A 17,208-nucleotide genomic window follows, 5' to 3' on the forward strand; every position below is an offset into this window, starting at 1 on the left:
TAATTGCTTGGAGAATAAATGGGAAATGAAAAGATACCAGAGAACGTGGATCTTTTTTTAACAGAAGCCTTGATTTGTATAGAAAACTGCTCCTAGTTTAGGTGGGACAATCTAAGTTGGTTTGTTTAAAATGATTTAAACTTGCAATGAAATTATTAGCCCTGTTTGTTTTTTCTTTAGGAACTCTGTACTGCACTCCTTTCCTGCCTGGGAAGGGGAGGGGGGGAAGGGTTTGACCAAGAACTGGAAATTTGCCATACATTTTGGCAGCTTAATCTTGAGGATTCAGGTATCTGCAAAACTGGTAGCTCTCAAAAACAGTTGATGGCCACATGCATTCTAAATTTAAATTTAAACAAACCTTTTCCTTATAGACATTTAAAAATGGATAAAAAATATAACTGCCCATACAGGTAGTCCTCATTTTAGTGACCATAATTGGGACTGGCAACTTGGTCATTAAGTGAAGCAGTCACTAAGTGAAACTGACTGGGTTTGTGATCTTACTTCAGCTTTCCTTTACTTTACAGACCTTTAAAGGTTGTAAATACAAGGATTGGTTGTAAAGTTACTTCTTCATCACCACTGTAACTGTGAATAGTCGCTAAACAAGGCTACCTGTATATCCCTTAACATAAATGTGTGATAATGCTGTGTGTATTTTTACTGGTCATCCTAGTTCAAAAGAGAAACTCTACTGTAGAGTTGTAAAGGGAACCAAAATCATTGATGCCAGGAATAGCTCTTCTAGTGAAAATGGTGTTTATGGTGTTTAGACTTTTTAATTTAGAAAACAAGTAATACTTAACAGTGTAAGATTCAGGACAGATAAAAGCTTGTTCTTCAGACACTTCATAATTTTGGGGTTACAGAGCTTTGTGGGTTACAGAGAAAAAGAAATGCTCCCAAGATGATGCTGATTTATTAAACTTGTATGCTGCCTGACTCTCAACAACTCTGGGTGACTCACAATAATCAAAGAAATTACAAGAGATGTTGAATGGGTTGGGCATGTGCGATGCGGTTCAGTGACTTTAACCTACTCACTACTGGAAGACAATTAAACTTCCTACATATCTGTTGCAAGAATTTCAGATTCTTGCTTGTAGCAATTCATGGATTTCTCTTCTAGGAAATTTCTACTTGTTTTGCACACTTTCTAAATTAGAAGCCCATCACTGCCTCTTATGTTAATAAACTGAATAAGCTAATTATGTGTTGTGTGAGAAATGCTTCACTGGGTTTCTATTTTATTATAAGCTGCTGGCATATTCTTTTAGAAAGGTAAATGAATGAGAAAAAAAGGCTTTTCTTAGCTGTATTTCAGGACTACAGCTTTCCTTAGAGGCTGCCATAATTCCTCCTTCAATTTGCTCGTGTTGAAATTGCTTCTTTTTTTTTTTTTTTAATTATTTGAAGACCTGAGTTCTAGAAAGGATGAAACTGGTTTCTAAGGACAAGGAAGGATACCTTATACTGAGATAACTGTTCATTCGACTTGTTGTGAGTCTTGATTAAGAGTTTTCATTCCCCCCCCCCCAACCTTCTCTGTAAGACAAGAGGATCTGCTAAGCGATAAACTTCATTTATAAATGGGTGCTGATCATGCTCATTTCGTACCCATAACGTTGCATGTTTGAACAGATGATTTTGTTCTCTCTTTTCAATTTCCAAATTAATCTGTGTTATTAAAGAAAAAAAATTGTGTTTTCATTGAAAGTATCATTTAAACTCAAACGTTGATACATCAAACAATCCTGAGAATGTATTACTAATTTCTGGAGAAATGCAAAGCAGTAGTACTTACCTATCTTCAGAACTGTGCATTCTTCTCAGAATGCTGTTCAGGATATTACAAAGAGAAATTCACACATATAACGTTCTTTAAGGTGGCTGGTGTGGGTCTTCCGGGCTGTGTGGCCGTGTTCTTGAAGTTTTGTTTCCTAACGTTTCGCCAGCACCTGTGACCGGCATCTTCAGAGTGCAGGAGCACAGACAGGAGCAGTTCTCTCTGTCACCCTGGGCGATCCTGGGAGAGAACTGCTCCTGTCTGTGCTCCTGCACTCTGAAGATGCCGGTCACAGGTGCTGGCGAAACGTTAGGAAACAAAACTTCAAGAACACGGCCACACAGCCCGGAAGACCCACACCAGCCATCGTATGCCGGCCGTGAAAGCCTTCGACAATACAACGTTCTTTAAGCTTTTCCCCTTTTGTAGACTGGTCTTGTTCTTGACTGTATTTCATATTCCCTTTGCAATTTATTTATTCCGTTAGGAATGGTCTTCCATTTTCCATTGAATTATGATGCTAAAGTTGATGAAATACAATTAGCATGATGGCTTTTTGGTCAGATTTGATACTGGTGGCAATTGTATCTAAATTTTCCAAGTTGACAAGACCAGTCTTTATAATATAAAAATCTTTTAACAGAAAGTAAAGTTGATTATTAGAAGGAGATTTATCTGTTTTTTCTATATTTTAACTTTTTTTTTAAAGCCCAGAAGAAAAATCTTACTGGTTTTTAGTAGAAAGTGCACTTAATTCATACCGTAATAAGAAGTTAATAGATATTAATGGAGTGAAAAGGCAACTGCTGCTGATTAAATCTCCATTCATTTACTGGTACAAAGATGGAATCCAGAATAAATGAGTGCAAGATGAGGTAAAGCTGTGTGGTGAACTGTTTCCTAGTTTGCATATCTTAGTAGTTAAAAAAAGGTATCTCCCAAAAATGTTTATTCCCAGAAGAGAATAATCGTGTTAAAATGCATCTTGATTGTTTTAAGCACACACACACACACACATGCACATAGAAAGGTTTTTCCTACCTTCTCTGACAGAGTGGTTAGTCTGAAAATAATTTTGGTTCCAATTATTACAATAAAATTACACCATATAGTGCCAAATGATCACAAAATTCTCCACAGTCAATTAATCAAAACTTAACTCCTTGGAGTGGGAGGAAAATATTAATGGCCATGCATTATACAGAGCCACTGAGAGCTCAGCAGCTTCTGGAGTATTGTTTTTGCCCTGATTTTATTTGCTTTTCTGATGTTTCAAATCTCAGTGAATTCACAAATGATGCCTTAACTTCAGAAAAATTGAAAAAACTCAGCTTGCAGCTAGTTGAAGACAGTTGCACTTACAGGTATAGGTAGTCTGAGTTACGATGCAATTGGGACTGGGATTGCCATTGCTAAGCAATGCGCTTGTGAAGCACAATATCACGTGACCATGTCGCTTGGCGATGGCAATCCAGGCAGTCCTGGTTCTTGACATAACCCAAGACACGCAGGTCGTTAAGTGGAAAGTGGAGGGAGTCCCAGGTAAGAAGTGTGGGGATGCTATGGGGGGTGCTGTGGAGATGGGTCGGGGAGGCCCTGGGAGGTCTGGTGCAGGCCCTACATGAGCTGGGGAAGAGGATGCTGTAGTGCAGTGCAAGCTCAGAAAGGGTGAGAGGGGAGGGCATGGAGTGTGTGCGAGCACAGAGAGGCCCAGGAAGGAAGGCGATGGTGGGTGCATGCATGCGAGCAAAGGGGGGAAGGAGGATGTGGTGCATGTGTGTGAGCGAAGGGGGGAAGAAGGGTTTCATGTATGTGTGGAAGCAAAGGGGGGAAAGAGGGTGCAATGTGTGTGTGCGAGTGAGGGGGAAGGAAGGCAGGTTGCCTGCCAGTGAAGAAAGGTGGGGTGGGTGGGGGAGATTTACTTACCAAACAATTTTTGACCTTTCCTGCTGGCTTCCCTATTGACTTTGCTTGTGGGAAGCTGGCAGGAAAGGTGACAAACGGTGATCATGTGACCACAGGATGCTGCAATCGGTCATAAGTGTGAGCTGGTTGCCAAGTGCCCAAATTTTGTTCATGTGACCTAGGGGCACTAAGTGCCTTCATTCAGCACCATCGTAACTTTGAACAGTCGCTGAGTGAATGGTCCTAACTCAAGGACTACAGGTAGCTCTCAAGTTATGGCCATTTGTTCAGCGACCATTGAAGTTATGACGGTGCTGAAAAAGGAGATTTATGACCAGTCCTTGAAGTTCTGTCTGTCACAGAAACCTTCATGGTCATGAGATTGCAATCTGGGTGCTTAGCAATTGCACTTAAGATGGTTGAAGTGTTCTGCGGTCATGTGGTCACCATTTGTGACCTTCCCTACGGGCATCCCACAAGCAAAGTCAATGGGAAAGCTGGCAGGGAAGCTTGCAAGTTGCTCCAATAAGTCGCTTGCACCCTCACCCACCCGGCAGAGGTCACCCCTGGCCCCGCTGTGATCACGCCATGCTTTACCTGCCTGCTTACAAGCTGCCTGGGACTCGCTTAACGACCCGTGATTCTCACTCAACAATGGCAGTGCGGAGCGCTGGGACTGCTGTTGTTGTGATGCAGTCATGACATCATGCTTTACAGCCGCATTGCTTAGCAATGGAAATTCTGGTCCCAATTACCATTGTTAACCAAGGACTACCTGTAGTTAAGGATCCTACATGCCTTATATGTAGAACTATATACCTGGGTTTACTTAAATGTAACTTAAATATTTTTTCATTATCATCATGTACTACCAATTTGACTTCCTATTGCTGCGTTGTCTGCGTTAGTTGATTAAGAAGCATTTTTTTTTTTTTGGTCTACTAAGTTGACACAATCTGTTAGTTATATTGTACTGAAATCTATCCTTTAGTTTCACAAAAGTTTTCTTCCCCTAAGAAAGAGGCTTCGGATCCCCTTTCCCCCACCCCAGATCTCATTGTAAATATGCTTTAGACATTGCGGATTTCTTTTGGTGGTTGGTGATGTTCATGAGTTTAGCTTTTCTTTTTTCAATTGTCGCATACTGTTTCATCATTCTGCAGCCTTCATAGCTATCTACATTTCTTGAACTAAACAAATAAAACCAAAGAAACAAACAGTATGGAAGCAGTTTTTCCTTGTAACGTAACAGAGGCTTGGAAGCCTTGAAGAAAAGGTTGAATAATGTAATACAGGGCACTTACATACAACATATTGCTACCTCAAAGCAAAGAGAACTGCACCAACCTTATTCCACATAGGGTAGGTGGTGTTCCTCCATAAAACAGGAGGAGAACAATTCAAAAATAATATATTTTTTCAGCCTAGTATTGCATGCAGTTAAGAAATCAACCATAGTCCATGTTTTCCAGTTTATATTAGGGAAGGGAAAGGAAATCGATATAACCCAATTTTCCCAAATGTGATATTCTCTAGATATCTTGGGCTCCAAGTTGAAGAAGTCCAACACATCTGGTTAACACCAGACTGAGGAAAGTTAACATTATGCATAGCCAAGAAATATCAGTTTCTTAACTTGAAACTTGAGAGAATCAAATAGTTATATGTTTGACAGTTGGTCTTCAGTGCAGTGCTTATCATTTGTCCTGTTGCAAGAACAAAGATTCATTCAATGGACAAGAGCTGTACTGAATTTTTAGGAGATTTGCCTGTGGTGTTGCAGTATGCACATATAAGGAGAACTTTTTCATAAAGATGAGAATTTTTGCATATTCTTGCCATTAGAATGTCATGTGGGTCCAACTGGGGAGACTGAGTGAAGAAATAATACTGGTGTTAGTTATCATTTATTTCATCTAATGTGCCACGTACCAGTATGAAAATTTATTTTAGTCACTTCAGTTAAAGGCACAGTTAGGGCCAGTTGCCTGAGTATTTCCTTAATAAAGTCTGATTTGGGTCAGTCCTGCTCTGTATACTTTTGACAAACTTTGGCTCCCTTCATCAGAAATTCCAGAGGCAAATCACCACCCTATTCAAAAGCAATTTCTGAAGACCTCTGTTAAAAAGTCATTGATGTTTCTCAGCACTGATGCACAATCAGAGGGATGACCTTGACATGGAGAAGATTTGGAACAATTATGAATTTTCCCAATAGTGGCCATTCTATCCAAAACACTCTAAGAACACAGCATAAAATTGCCCAGGATGGCCTAAGGAACCCTAGATTAATATCCTTGGATGTTCAGGCCTTTCTTGCCTTGGCTAATCTAAATGTTCATGACTCCATCATCAGAAAAGCATTGAGTAAGAATGGACTCATGAGAGAATAGCAAGTTAAGAGCCTTAAGATGATTAATGGACATCTCTATTTTGCCATAAAGCACCTGGATGATGCTCCAGACATTTAGAGGAATTTTCTATGGGCAAGTGAATAAAAAGTGAAGACTCTAAGGCTATATATGTGTGCCATGGCTCGCAGAAGCTCAACACTGTATTCCACAAAAATAACTCACACAGCTGTCAAGCATACCGACAATAATGTCAGAATCTGTGGATGCTTTGCTGCCTTAGGTTTTGGGTGACTTGCCTCCATTAAAGGAGATGTGAGAACATTCTATCATAGGATCTAAACTGAAGATCAAGTAAATCCTGTAGCAAGATAGTGATTCCAAGTTTACAAGGTAATAGATGAAGAGCAACATTTTGGAATTGCCAAATCAAAAGGCATCCCCATAGAAAAGTGGCAGAACCTGAAACAAGCAGTCCATTTTAGAAAACCTCATCTGAGTTGAAGCAGTTGGCCATGGAGAAATAGGTCAGATTTCTTACACAGTGATGTGAGAGACTTAACACTGATTACAGGAAGCATTTGGATACAGTTATTTGCAGCTATAGCCAGTTATTGAAACTAAGGGGCAATTACTTTTTCATAGTGGTATATGACATGTTGGAAGACTTTAATCAGGAAATCAATGAAACACCCAATGTTGGTGTTGCTTGTTCACTCAGAATCTTTTTATAGATCAGTAGGACCTGAATGAACCTCTGACAAAGTTGAGGGGAAAGATACGCCAAAATTCAGATAATCCTAAAGGGAGTAAGTACTTTTTTCATAGTACTGTATGCTTAGGATAATAGTCGTAATGCAAGATAATAATCTATTTTCTTTCCCTGAATGTACAAGAAGTTAATTATAGAAGGATGTCATTAATGTAAAAGTTGAATGCATAGTGTTTCCATTGTTTCCTGTCAGAGAACCATAGATAAGCATTTATTTTTTTAAGCTGGAGCCATGCTTTGCTTTCTGAATGTCTTAACTCTTCCCTGTTCTTACTTATGAACCAATAGTAACACTTGGTTGTTCTTCTTTTGTTATTCAGTGCTTGATTCTGTTACTGCTTATGAACTTAATTAAGATGGTATGCATCATATTTTAATGGTACAAATGCAATATTATGTAAAATAATTGAATTGTTATTGTGTGCTGTAAGTTGAGTAGGATAACATTGATATTTGTGAGAAGTTTAAGTCATAGCTGTATGCAAGAATGAGTTGGCAATTTGGAAGTATCATTTTGGTCTAATAAGGCAGAGGAAGGCTCCATGGTCTTAAATCTGAAGTGCGGAGGTGTGGGAATAACAGAGAAGTAAGGTTGTGATTTGTGACTGGCTCATAGAAGGTAATAACTTTGACATTTGAGTTTTTTTCCTTCCAAAATTAATGGAAACTGTAATTTTGTTTTGGGGAAAAGAAGGAAAGAATTGAGCAAATGCAGAATTCCCTGTGTGTTGCTAATCTGATTGTGGCACAGCCATAATTTTTGCTGTAGTATATAGAATTCTGAATGTTTTTTTTTTCCTTAAAAAAACCTGATCATAAATGCATAATTTAGGGGGGAACCTTTTTTGTTTGTTTTTCTTTTGCAGATGTGCAGATCAGCTCTCAGAATGTCTTCTATGTCTGCTGTGTACCTCCTAAGCCAGTTGTGTTAGCCTTCCAGCTAATTGACTAATAGAATTAATAACTGTAAAAACAAAACAAAACACAACAAAAACCATTCTAGAGCCACATGCCTTATGAAGTCAATGCTGGGTATGATTTTACAAGTATGTATTTTTTTTTTTTAAGTAGAAATGTTAACTGGAAAACTTCTTGGCACTCCATAAAGCATTGTGCAATCTGTTATTTGTCTTAGAGATAATAATTGTAGACTGCCTATATTCTTTCTCTATATTTCCACTCTCTCTAGCATGACTTGCCAATAGATAGTTTCCTCCATTTAGAAGAACTGCAAATGGGCTTTTATTTAGATAATACGTCTTCTTGAATAATGATACTGGTAGTGTACAAATATGGAAAAAAGGATGTATTTTTCAAACAGTGCAATGTTATAGATAGGGTCCAACAAAACTCTATTTTTAGAAAAACTTGATATGAGCGGGCAGGGGATATTATTCTTATTTCTGGATAAAATCTGCTTCATTTGAGTTTCTCATAACATTACAGTGGGTGGACAGTGGGCTTTGGAGTTTCTACCTTTTGCTCTATTTGCTAAGTATCTGTCATCCAGCTGAAGTTCCAGACTCTGGGGGAATATGTGGGTTGGGACACTTCTCCAGTACTGGCATTGGAAAAGAAATATAATTTGAATGAAATAGCAGCTGTTCCTAAGCTGCCTTCTCAAATTTGTTTGAGATGTTTGGGCAGTAAGAGTATGATTAACTCTGTAAATCCAGAGTGGGTTTCATGAATGCCTCTGAGAGAAGATATCACTTGACTATTGGACAGTTGTGCCTGCCTTAGGAACCTCTTTCTCTGTAGACCTCTATGCTTTCTAACCTAGCTTTGGGATAGCACTGAACTGTTACAATAAGAAAAGTACTGGCAAGGTCCATTTTTGAACATTGCGTATTTGATAATCATGAAGTTTGGATTGTAGGGCCATGAACAATACAACATTTGAAGTAGCCTTATGATTACACGTGAACATTTTATTTTCCCTTAAGAAAGTTGAGATAAAGAGTTTCTTTCTCTGAAGTGATTGGCAGTTGTCTGAAACATTTTTTAACCTTGTACTGGTAGCTCAGCCTTCACCACATGGATCCTGCCCTTAACTCTAGCTAGCAGGACCGGGGAGGTGGGTGGGTGGGATGATGAAAATTTTAGTCTAGAATATCGATTCTGACATAATAATGTCCTTTCTTACTAGTCTAGCATAATTTGAAGGTGATAGGTTGTTGAAGCCAAAACTAGGAAGAAGGAGCCCCCAAAACCTTTGGGTGCATGTATGTACCTAGTCCAAAGATTGATCCCATTATGACCCTTCTAAGCCTATTTCTCCACTTTTAGCATTTTAACAAGAATGCAGCATGATGTTCCTGGAAGATACCAAATTATTAACTGATTTGTCTAACTGGAGAAGATCTAGATGGCCTAGCTTCCTTTCTCATCCTGGCTCCTCCAGATAGGATGGAACCATAACTTCCAGAATTTCCAGTCAGTTTTGAGAGATCCCAAAGGTTTCAAGGGTTAAGGAAGGCTACACAAGTTTATTTGTGACAATTTAAACATATTTGAGTTCTATCTTGAAAGAATTCTTTCCACCAACCTATGTTGAAATTCTACATTGCCTGGTGGAATATTGATCTCATTCCTGGGATCCAGTGGGATAGTTTTATTTTATGTAATATTAATTAAGTAATTAATTGCGTTAGACCAAATTTCAATAAAATTGTCAGGCCAATGTATGGTAAAATAATAAAAGATCAACATGAAATCATAATTGTGTTTGTGCAGAAGTTACTTTGTGCAGAAGTTACTCCCCTTTATATAAGTAGGATTTATTCCCAAGTCTGGCTTACCAAGATTGTACAAAATCTTCTGGAGAAACATTTTTGTTTGGTCTGGCAAACATTGTTTATATTCCAGTATGAGAAAGGGTGGAGGGGGAATGAACTGCTTGTGTGTGCTATGCACTGTTGTTATCTTACTATATCTTTTGTGTACACATTTTTATATTTACAGATATGGTCCGGAAAAAGAATCCCCCTCTAAGAAACGTTGTTAGAGAAGGAGAAACAGAGACCCTTCAGTCGCCGGGTACAGAAAGTGACAATATTGATAGAAAACAAGAATTTTCTGCCGGTCAGATGCAAGACAACACTGAGCCGGGTGAGGCTGTGGAGCAAAATGACGAGGAGTTTTGCATGCATGTCCCAGAGCCCTCTCCCAGCACTAAAAAGGAATTGAAAAGCTCTTCAACGAGTGAAAAGGCTGGCTTCAATTATGAAAGCCACAATAAGGGAGGAAATGTTCCATCCTTCCCTCATGATGAGATGACAGACAGAAATATGCCGGCCTTCTCATCTCCAGCTGTTGGGGGAATCTCTGAATCCTTGAAGTCTCCTCTCAGATCAGATGCAGATGACACCCAAGATGTGGTCTGCAACCCGTCAGTGGATCTGACGGAGAAAAGTGAAGAGCCTCGCACGTCACCAAAACCCATGGATGAAACAGTGCATGTGCAAAGTGGTCAAGCTGAGGGCCGGGGTTCAAGCCCAGCTTCGGTGGCCTCAAAAAATCCACAAGTGCCTTCAGATGGGGACTTAAAGCCAATCAAATTGAAAGCAGATTTGTTGGCAAACGAGAACCCAGATACGGCGCCTCTGTCTCCAGAGCTTCAGGACTTCAAATGCAACATCTGTGGCTATGGTTACTATGGGAACGACCCCACAGATCTTATAAAACACTTCCGCAAGTACCACCTAGGGCTACACAACCGCACCAGGCAGGATGCTGAGCTCGACACTAAAATTTTGGCTCTTCACAACATGGTGCAGTTCAGCCATTCCAAAGACTTCCAGAAAGTCAATTGTTCTGTGCTATCAGGGGTTCTGCAGGACATCAGTTCCCAAAGGCCTGTTTTGCTAAATGGAACTTACGATGTGCAGGTTTGTATGAATAGTTATCTCTTTGCTCCTAACAAAATAAAGCACGGGAATGTACCATTAATTCTGTATAATGAAAGAAACTTGAATCTGTTACCATGGGAAGGTAAATGTTTAGAGCCGTGCAACTTAAGCTTAGATGCTATTTTCTACATTTTGTGTTCTATCTACCCTTAATTCATTTCAGAGAGGTAAACTTAGATTCCAACTGCCCAGAGCCTGATACTGTTGGATAATGACTTCGCCCCCACTACCATTCCTACCTTTGTTTTTGGAAATAAAAATATAACAACAGTACCAGCAAAAATTAGCCATTTGATTGCCACTGATGCAATCCCAGGATTCAGAGGGAGTCATAGGAGGGACTGAGAGGTAACTTGTGGAGAGACAACATCCTGGGAAATTCCTTCAAGTTTTCTAGAGATAGAAAGTTCCTTTGATAAGTGGATATTGCACATCAATTTTGACAACCTCTCATTGTGTGCTTTATAAAATGGCTAAGGTGATTGACATGACAGGCCTCCCATTTATCAGAAAGCAAACTAGTGAAATTGCTCTCCACCATTCCATGTCATCTCCCAGGATGCTGTCTCTCCACAAGTTACCTTTATTTCCCCCTGCCCCCGGGCAGATGTGCATGCTTCCAAGCTGCTGCTGTTGCCTTGATTTTTTTTTGAAGAGTGCCTTTGAGGCCTACAGGGAAGTGAAAGAGGTTCTTAAAAAGAAATATGATGCAAATCCTGATTTGGTATGAAGAATTTTAAACTATTCAGCAGTATTGATAGTTTAGATCTCTCAATTCTCATCTCTCTGCTGTTGTGGTGTAATATCATTGTTGGCCTCAACCTGCTATTCTTCCGACTCCAAACTGCTGCTGGTTTTGTGTTGTGTGAGGGCATTCACATGTAATTTCTAATCCTTGCTCTTCTTTAATGGCTGTTATTCACCCATCCCCATTCTTTAGTAGCCTTGGCTCTTTTTCCATGTTACATTTATTTCCCATTCTCCTTTAGAGTTGATACAAGCGCACACATCCCTCTTTAGAACATCCTACTGCAGCTTGTCAGGACAAAAAAATAATAATGTTCCATGTAACCTGCTATGTTGGAGCTGGGTCTGGTGGGCAAAGACTTATGATCCCACACAGTCCCATGCAAAGATGTGGTAAGAGAAAATCTTATGCAACACTTACAGATGCCCATATATAAATAGCTTATCCCTTAGGGTTGTATACATAAAGATAAAATTCCATCTTAGATTGAGGGAGAGAGATCCTCTGCCTGTCTAGCTTAATGTTGTTCACAATTATTTGTAGCTTTCAGGACCACAAACAGAAGTTTTTCTAGTTTTTGTTGTGTGTCCTTTTAACAAAAGATGTTAAGAATTAAACCTGGGGTTCTGTATAGGTGACACATTTGTTATATCCTTGGTGTTCTGTATTTATTGGATAACTGAAGATAGTGCCGGTAAGAAACATATTGTGTCCAAGGAGCTCACTTTTCAATTGGACAGTAGATCAGTGATCTACTGAAAGGAGGCAGGCATATTTCTAGTCCTGTAGTCTAGTAAGAGGTATTTTTTCCTCTTACAATTTAATGTTTGCTATATAGAATTATGAGGGTTTTTTTCCAGGGGGGGGGGAGAATCTGGGTTCCAGAAAAACAAGTGGCGTGAGAACCATTATGAAGCCTTCAGGGTATGAATTGTTGATTCCCACTGTACAGATTCTGATTTTGCATTTGATCTGAACTTGTCTGGTAGAACTTGGATTTGAAGCCAGAACCACAGATATTCCATACTGAATAGGTATGCTTAGCATAATATTGAATGCTGATTTAATCTTTTTGGAAATTATGGTAGAATGGGTATTGAGGCATTTGAAGATGTTTAAAATAGCTTGAAGAATGGACTGTGTCTTTTGTGGCCAAGGGATGAAATGCTTCATTGTTTATCATGGTCAGTAATTAATTCTCTTTTCATGGCCAAAGGATAAAGCCCCTCTTCAGCTATCATGGGACATGTCTCTCTTTGCCTCATATGGTCCAAATACGAAACATGGAGATTGGTAGTTTGTATCTCGGGAAAAACAGCAACAATACAAGCCCATGAGAACAATTTCATGAAATAATGCAAGAAGAAATAATTGTGTGTAAATTATTTTAAAAGAACAATATAATAGTTGTTGGAAGTAATGACTTTTTTTGGTGAGTGTTCATCGAATGAGGAACATTATGTTTTGAAGACAAACAGGATTAGTAAATTGGTGCCAGAGTTATGAGGCTTAAATTTCTGCACAACAGAAAGCTGTCTCTGCATCACGAACGTAATATTCTGTAATAAATCCTTATACACATCATCATAACATTACTGTTCAAAAGTAGGCCCATGTTCTTCATTAGGCACAGTGTCTAGTTTTTCACATTTTTGCTTTTGCATAGAGCTAAAAACACTTTCTGAAAAGGTGATAATTCAGAAAGTTGTATTCCTTTTAGCTGTGCAGTAATTTACCTGAAATCACAACATTTACACTTAATTTTTCTCATGCCTTGGAAAGTTGCTAATTTTTGTACGACCTGCTTTCCCCCAGTCTTCCATTATAGTTATTTAAAATATGAACTTCAACATTTTTATTTATACTTTCTACATCACAGTGTAGGTAAGATAGTGATATTAGAAATACAGTTTATAGTTAGTAAAAGTAATTGCATGGTGCCTCAAAAACGTTTGTTCTTTCTCAGAAAAATTATGAGATTGAGCTGGATATATTATTTAAGGAGCTGCAAAGTTTGCTCCTAAATGTAAACTCAGTGCATTTTCCTGAAACTTGTTTATAATAAAAACATCTTTCCATTTGCTTCCGGTGGGTGGGGATGGGAACATTTGCAAACCACAGGCATAAGGTTGACCTGTGCCTTATGCTAGGACTCCTATTTAGGTCAGACACCCTGTATTTAATTTTGATTAGGGAAACAAAAAATTAAAGACATAACTGTATATTACATATTAGTAATTTGTGGGCTATGCTACATATGAAAGGTAAGACTGATACTGCATTGTTTATAATGGCTTCTTTTGGAATACAGTGGAGCAGCAATTGGCGCATGGAAATAGAACAAAAATAGATTTAAGGCAGTCGGATCCATGCAGCTGGCAGGATTAATTGGAGTTTGGAACTTTGGAACAAGAATTTGAACTCTTCTCTAAAGAATTATCTAAAGATGCTGAGAACTAGTGATCCACATCTGAAAACAGCAGGATAATAAAAAGGAGAGTGGGAACAGGAAGAAATGGATGGGACAAGAACAAAAATGGTTGTTGCAAAATTTTATTTAAAACATTCATTTGCTATTTTTCTTCTTTCCTTTTAATAAGGTGGCTCACAACACTAAATTTAAAAAATCAGGAAAAAAAAAAGATTTGCGTACTATTATTTCACCTGGGGTTAAAGGTCTGAGGGCAAGAACAAGATAGTTTTGAAGGCAGTAAAAGAGGGAACAGAGACATGAATTAAAAAGAAAATAAAAATAAAAATCGGTTGAAGCAATAAAGAGTAGCAGAATTGGAGCAGGAAGATGGCAAGCAGGAATTTAATAGAAAATAAAGGCAAATATAGAAATAAGAATAACCACATTCTTTTTTTTATTTTTTTTGTTTTTGTTTTACCAATGAAGAATTGACATCAAGAAAAGTTGATTTGCCAGGATTCCTCAGGTTTGAATCAATGTGCAGCAAATCTTTCTCATTCAAGCATACATGCACCCACACACTTGTGTTCACATCATTTTTTTTTAACTGAAGCAGCGCTGATTAGCATATGAATCATTCAGTCTTTAAGTTTTACTGCCTTGTGTAAGATGCTCGTAACTTTTTGTTTGTGATTAGAATACAAATGGGATTAAGATGACACAGTTAAGAAAGGTAAGTGAGTATTTGCAGATTAGAAAGGTAAGTAAGTATTTTAGATTTGAAATGATGATTATACAGGAATTTGCTTGTGAAACTGGCATATATTTGGCTATTTAAGAATCTACTTAAATAGTCACTTTGGGGCATTGATGGGTAGTAAACATATTTTAATGAATGAATTCAGTCTGTGAATAACCACTCTATGCTAAGGACCTTCTAACACTTAAAAAGAAAACGTTTGTTTTAATTAAAATAGCACTCCTTGTGTAGCAAGCAGAATAAAAAAGTTTCCAGTTATGTACAATTTCAGGGCAACCAAGCCTGAAAGATAACTTTTTTTAAAAAAAAATCAAAGCCTATGATCAGCTTTCTTATACAACAATAGAAGATTAAATAACTTATATGTACTGCAGTCTTATAAGATGTTTTTAATTATAACTGGCAGGTTCCCCCCCCCCCCCTTAAGCTGCCGTGTTATTAATTTGGTTTTTAACATCCTTACATTTCCCACAGGACTTCTGGGGCATAGAAATATGTTGCCTGACCTGCATGAGCAAAGAATTGATTTGTTTAAATAGAAAGTGTCATAAATATTTTTTGTTACGTGATAATATTAGTGGAAGAAAATATGTTAGAGATTTATGCTAAGAAGCCAGCCAGTCTAAGCTTTTGTATTATTGTTACTGACAACTTCATAGTGGCACACAGATTTGGTCTGTGTCACATATGACTATGGGGTGGTCGGACATTTTTGTGAACCCGTTCAGGTCTTGTAAGAATAGCTCATGGAACTATTATTTTGAAGATATTCCATGATGCAAAAAACTATTTGTGCTTTTACAGATCACATGGAAAGCAAATAAGAAGCAGAAGCATATCTTGTAAATAGTACTAGTATGAGATATATAAAGACACAGGCATTTTGAATTAAAATGATAATTCCTGGGAATTTTGCTATTTGATGATCTCAGTGATCCCAAAATAAAGATGGTAAGGTTATATGATGAAGGGGCACAGTTGCATTAATCTCCGAGCATGAGCAATAGCATCCTTTCCCAAGCTAATGAATTCCAGATGTAATAGGCTCCAAATGCTATTGAGTTGGAGCCAATGGGAGCTCAAGTTCAACACATCTGGAGGGCACCAAATTGCAGAAGACTGCATAAAACTATGGATATAAGAGGGACCAGCTCCAATATATATGTAGTTTCTGGATTTCAAACAAAATATGGTGGTAGCATTCATTGTCCCTCCCCCCCCCCCCAAAAAATCGTCCATGCTCACTTTTCACTGGATTGCTTTAGCTAGGGAGGGATTTTCCTTTTCTTCTCCTCTTTTTTTTTTTTTAATTAAGTCTTGATGAATCCCTTATACTTACATCTTCTTTTGTTTCCTTTTTCCTGGTAGATGAATATTGCCTCTTTGGCTACATAAGAAAGTGTTATGTGATGGCCAGTATAGAGGAATTGTTGACATTTTTAAATATCTCAGTAACAGTGATATTGTTAGATGCTTGATTATTTATAGGAAAGTTTGTACTTGTTTCGATTGAGCCTGGATATTTTTTCATGGAAGCATTTTGTGAAACAAACCAGATGTGTGCGATATCTCAGATTAAATAAATAAAACTAGAAATAAAACAGATCAATGAAGACTGTACTCGTTTAATAAGCCTTGGCAGCAAGATACTATAAGGAAGACAAAAAGTGGTAGGAAACAGTACACAGATAATCTAGTTAAGATCAGTCTTTCTCTCCAACCAGAAATATGTTCTAAAATAGGCCAGACACTTCTATAAGAAACTAGTGATTATCAGGAAAAAAAAATGGCTTTCGGTCTTTCTTTCTTTCTTTCTTTCTTTCTTTCTTTCTTTCTTTCTTTCTTTCTTTCTTTCTTTCTTTCTTTTTCTCTCTCTCTCTCTCTCTCTCTCTCTCTTTCTCTCTTTCTCTCTTTCTCTCTTTCTTTTTCTTTCTCTCTCTCTCTCTCTCTGTTTCTCTTTCTCTTTCTCTTTCTCTTTCCTGCCTTTTCTCTGCTGAGTTTGGGAAAAGAGTATTAAAAATTCTTCCATGCCAAATGTTAGATTTCATCATTTGTGCACAAACCAGATGTTGATAATGAACCTGTAAGAAGTTTTTTTAAAAAACCTCATGCTTCGTAATAAATACTGAAGTAAAAGGATTACTGCAATTCCCTCTAGTGCCCACATAATTTTCTTGCAACTCTGCTGTTTCCAGATTTTTTTTTTTTCCTCCTGTGAGATAAAGTTGATTTGGGTTTAAATGTAGTTGTAAGTGTGATTTCAGCTATGAAGATCCTTTACCTAACTTAGTAGTGCATATTGAACTTATAAATTTATCACACTTATGGAGTGCACAGAATTTATATGCAAACATGTAAAACACTGATTTTCTCTCTGAATGAAGAAGCATTGTAGTTCCTCTGAAATTTACCTTGGGTTCATCATTTAACACAAGAAGTAATGGAAGAGGAGAAAACAGGCAGTTTACCTGTATTGGCTTAATCTTATAATATGTGGCCATGGAATCCCTACATGAGTCAACAGTGAGGCCACAATATCCGACTTTTGTTTTGTGTGAA

General features: G+C 37.9%; 1 protein-coding gene across 6 annotated transcripts in view; it reads left to right on the plus strand.

Annotated features, from left to right (window-relative positions):
• TRPS1 (transcriptional repressor GATA binding 1) overlaps positions 1–17,208 on the plus strand; it is a 266,383-nt gene that overhangs the window by 60,867 nt on the left and 188,308 nt on the right. For 3 of the 6 annotated variants that reach the window (XM_007426703.4, XM_088149033.1, XM_007426707.4), the window contains 2 exons: positions 7,684–7,863; positions 9,782–10,707. In XM_007426703.4, coding sequence (XP_007426765.1) covers positions 7,827–7,863; positions 9,782–10,707 — 963 coding nt within the window. In that variant the 5' untranslated portion in view covers positions 7,684–7,826. The remainder of the gene's footprint in view (positions 1–7,683; positions 7,864–9,781; positions 10,708–17,208) is intronic. The other 3 variants (XM_088149035.1, XM_007426706.4, XM_088149034.1) reach the window with 2 other exon arrangements.

This window comes from Python bivittatus, unplaced genomic scaffold, assembly GCF_059951505.1.
Source record: "Python bivittatus isolate LINGU-HERP-01145 unplaced genomic scaffold, Pbiv_v1 ctg000590_np1212, whole genome shotgun sequence".
NCBI lineage: Eukaryota > Metazoa > Chordata > Lepidosauria > Squamata > Pythonidae > Python > Python bivittatus.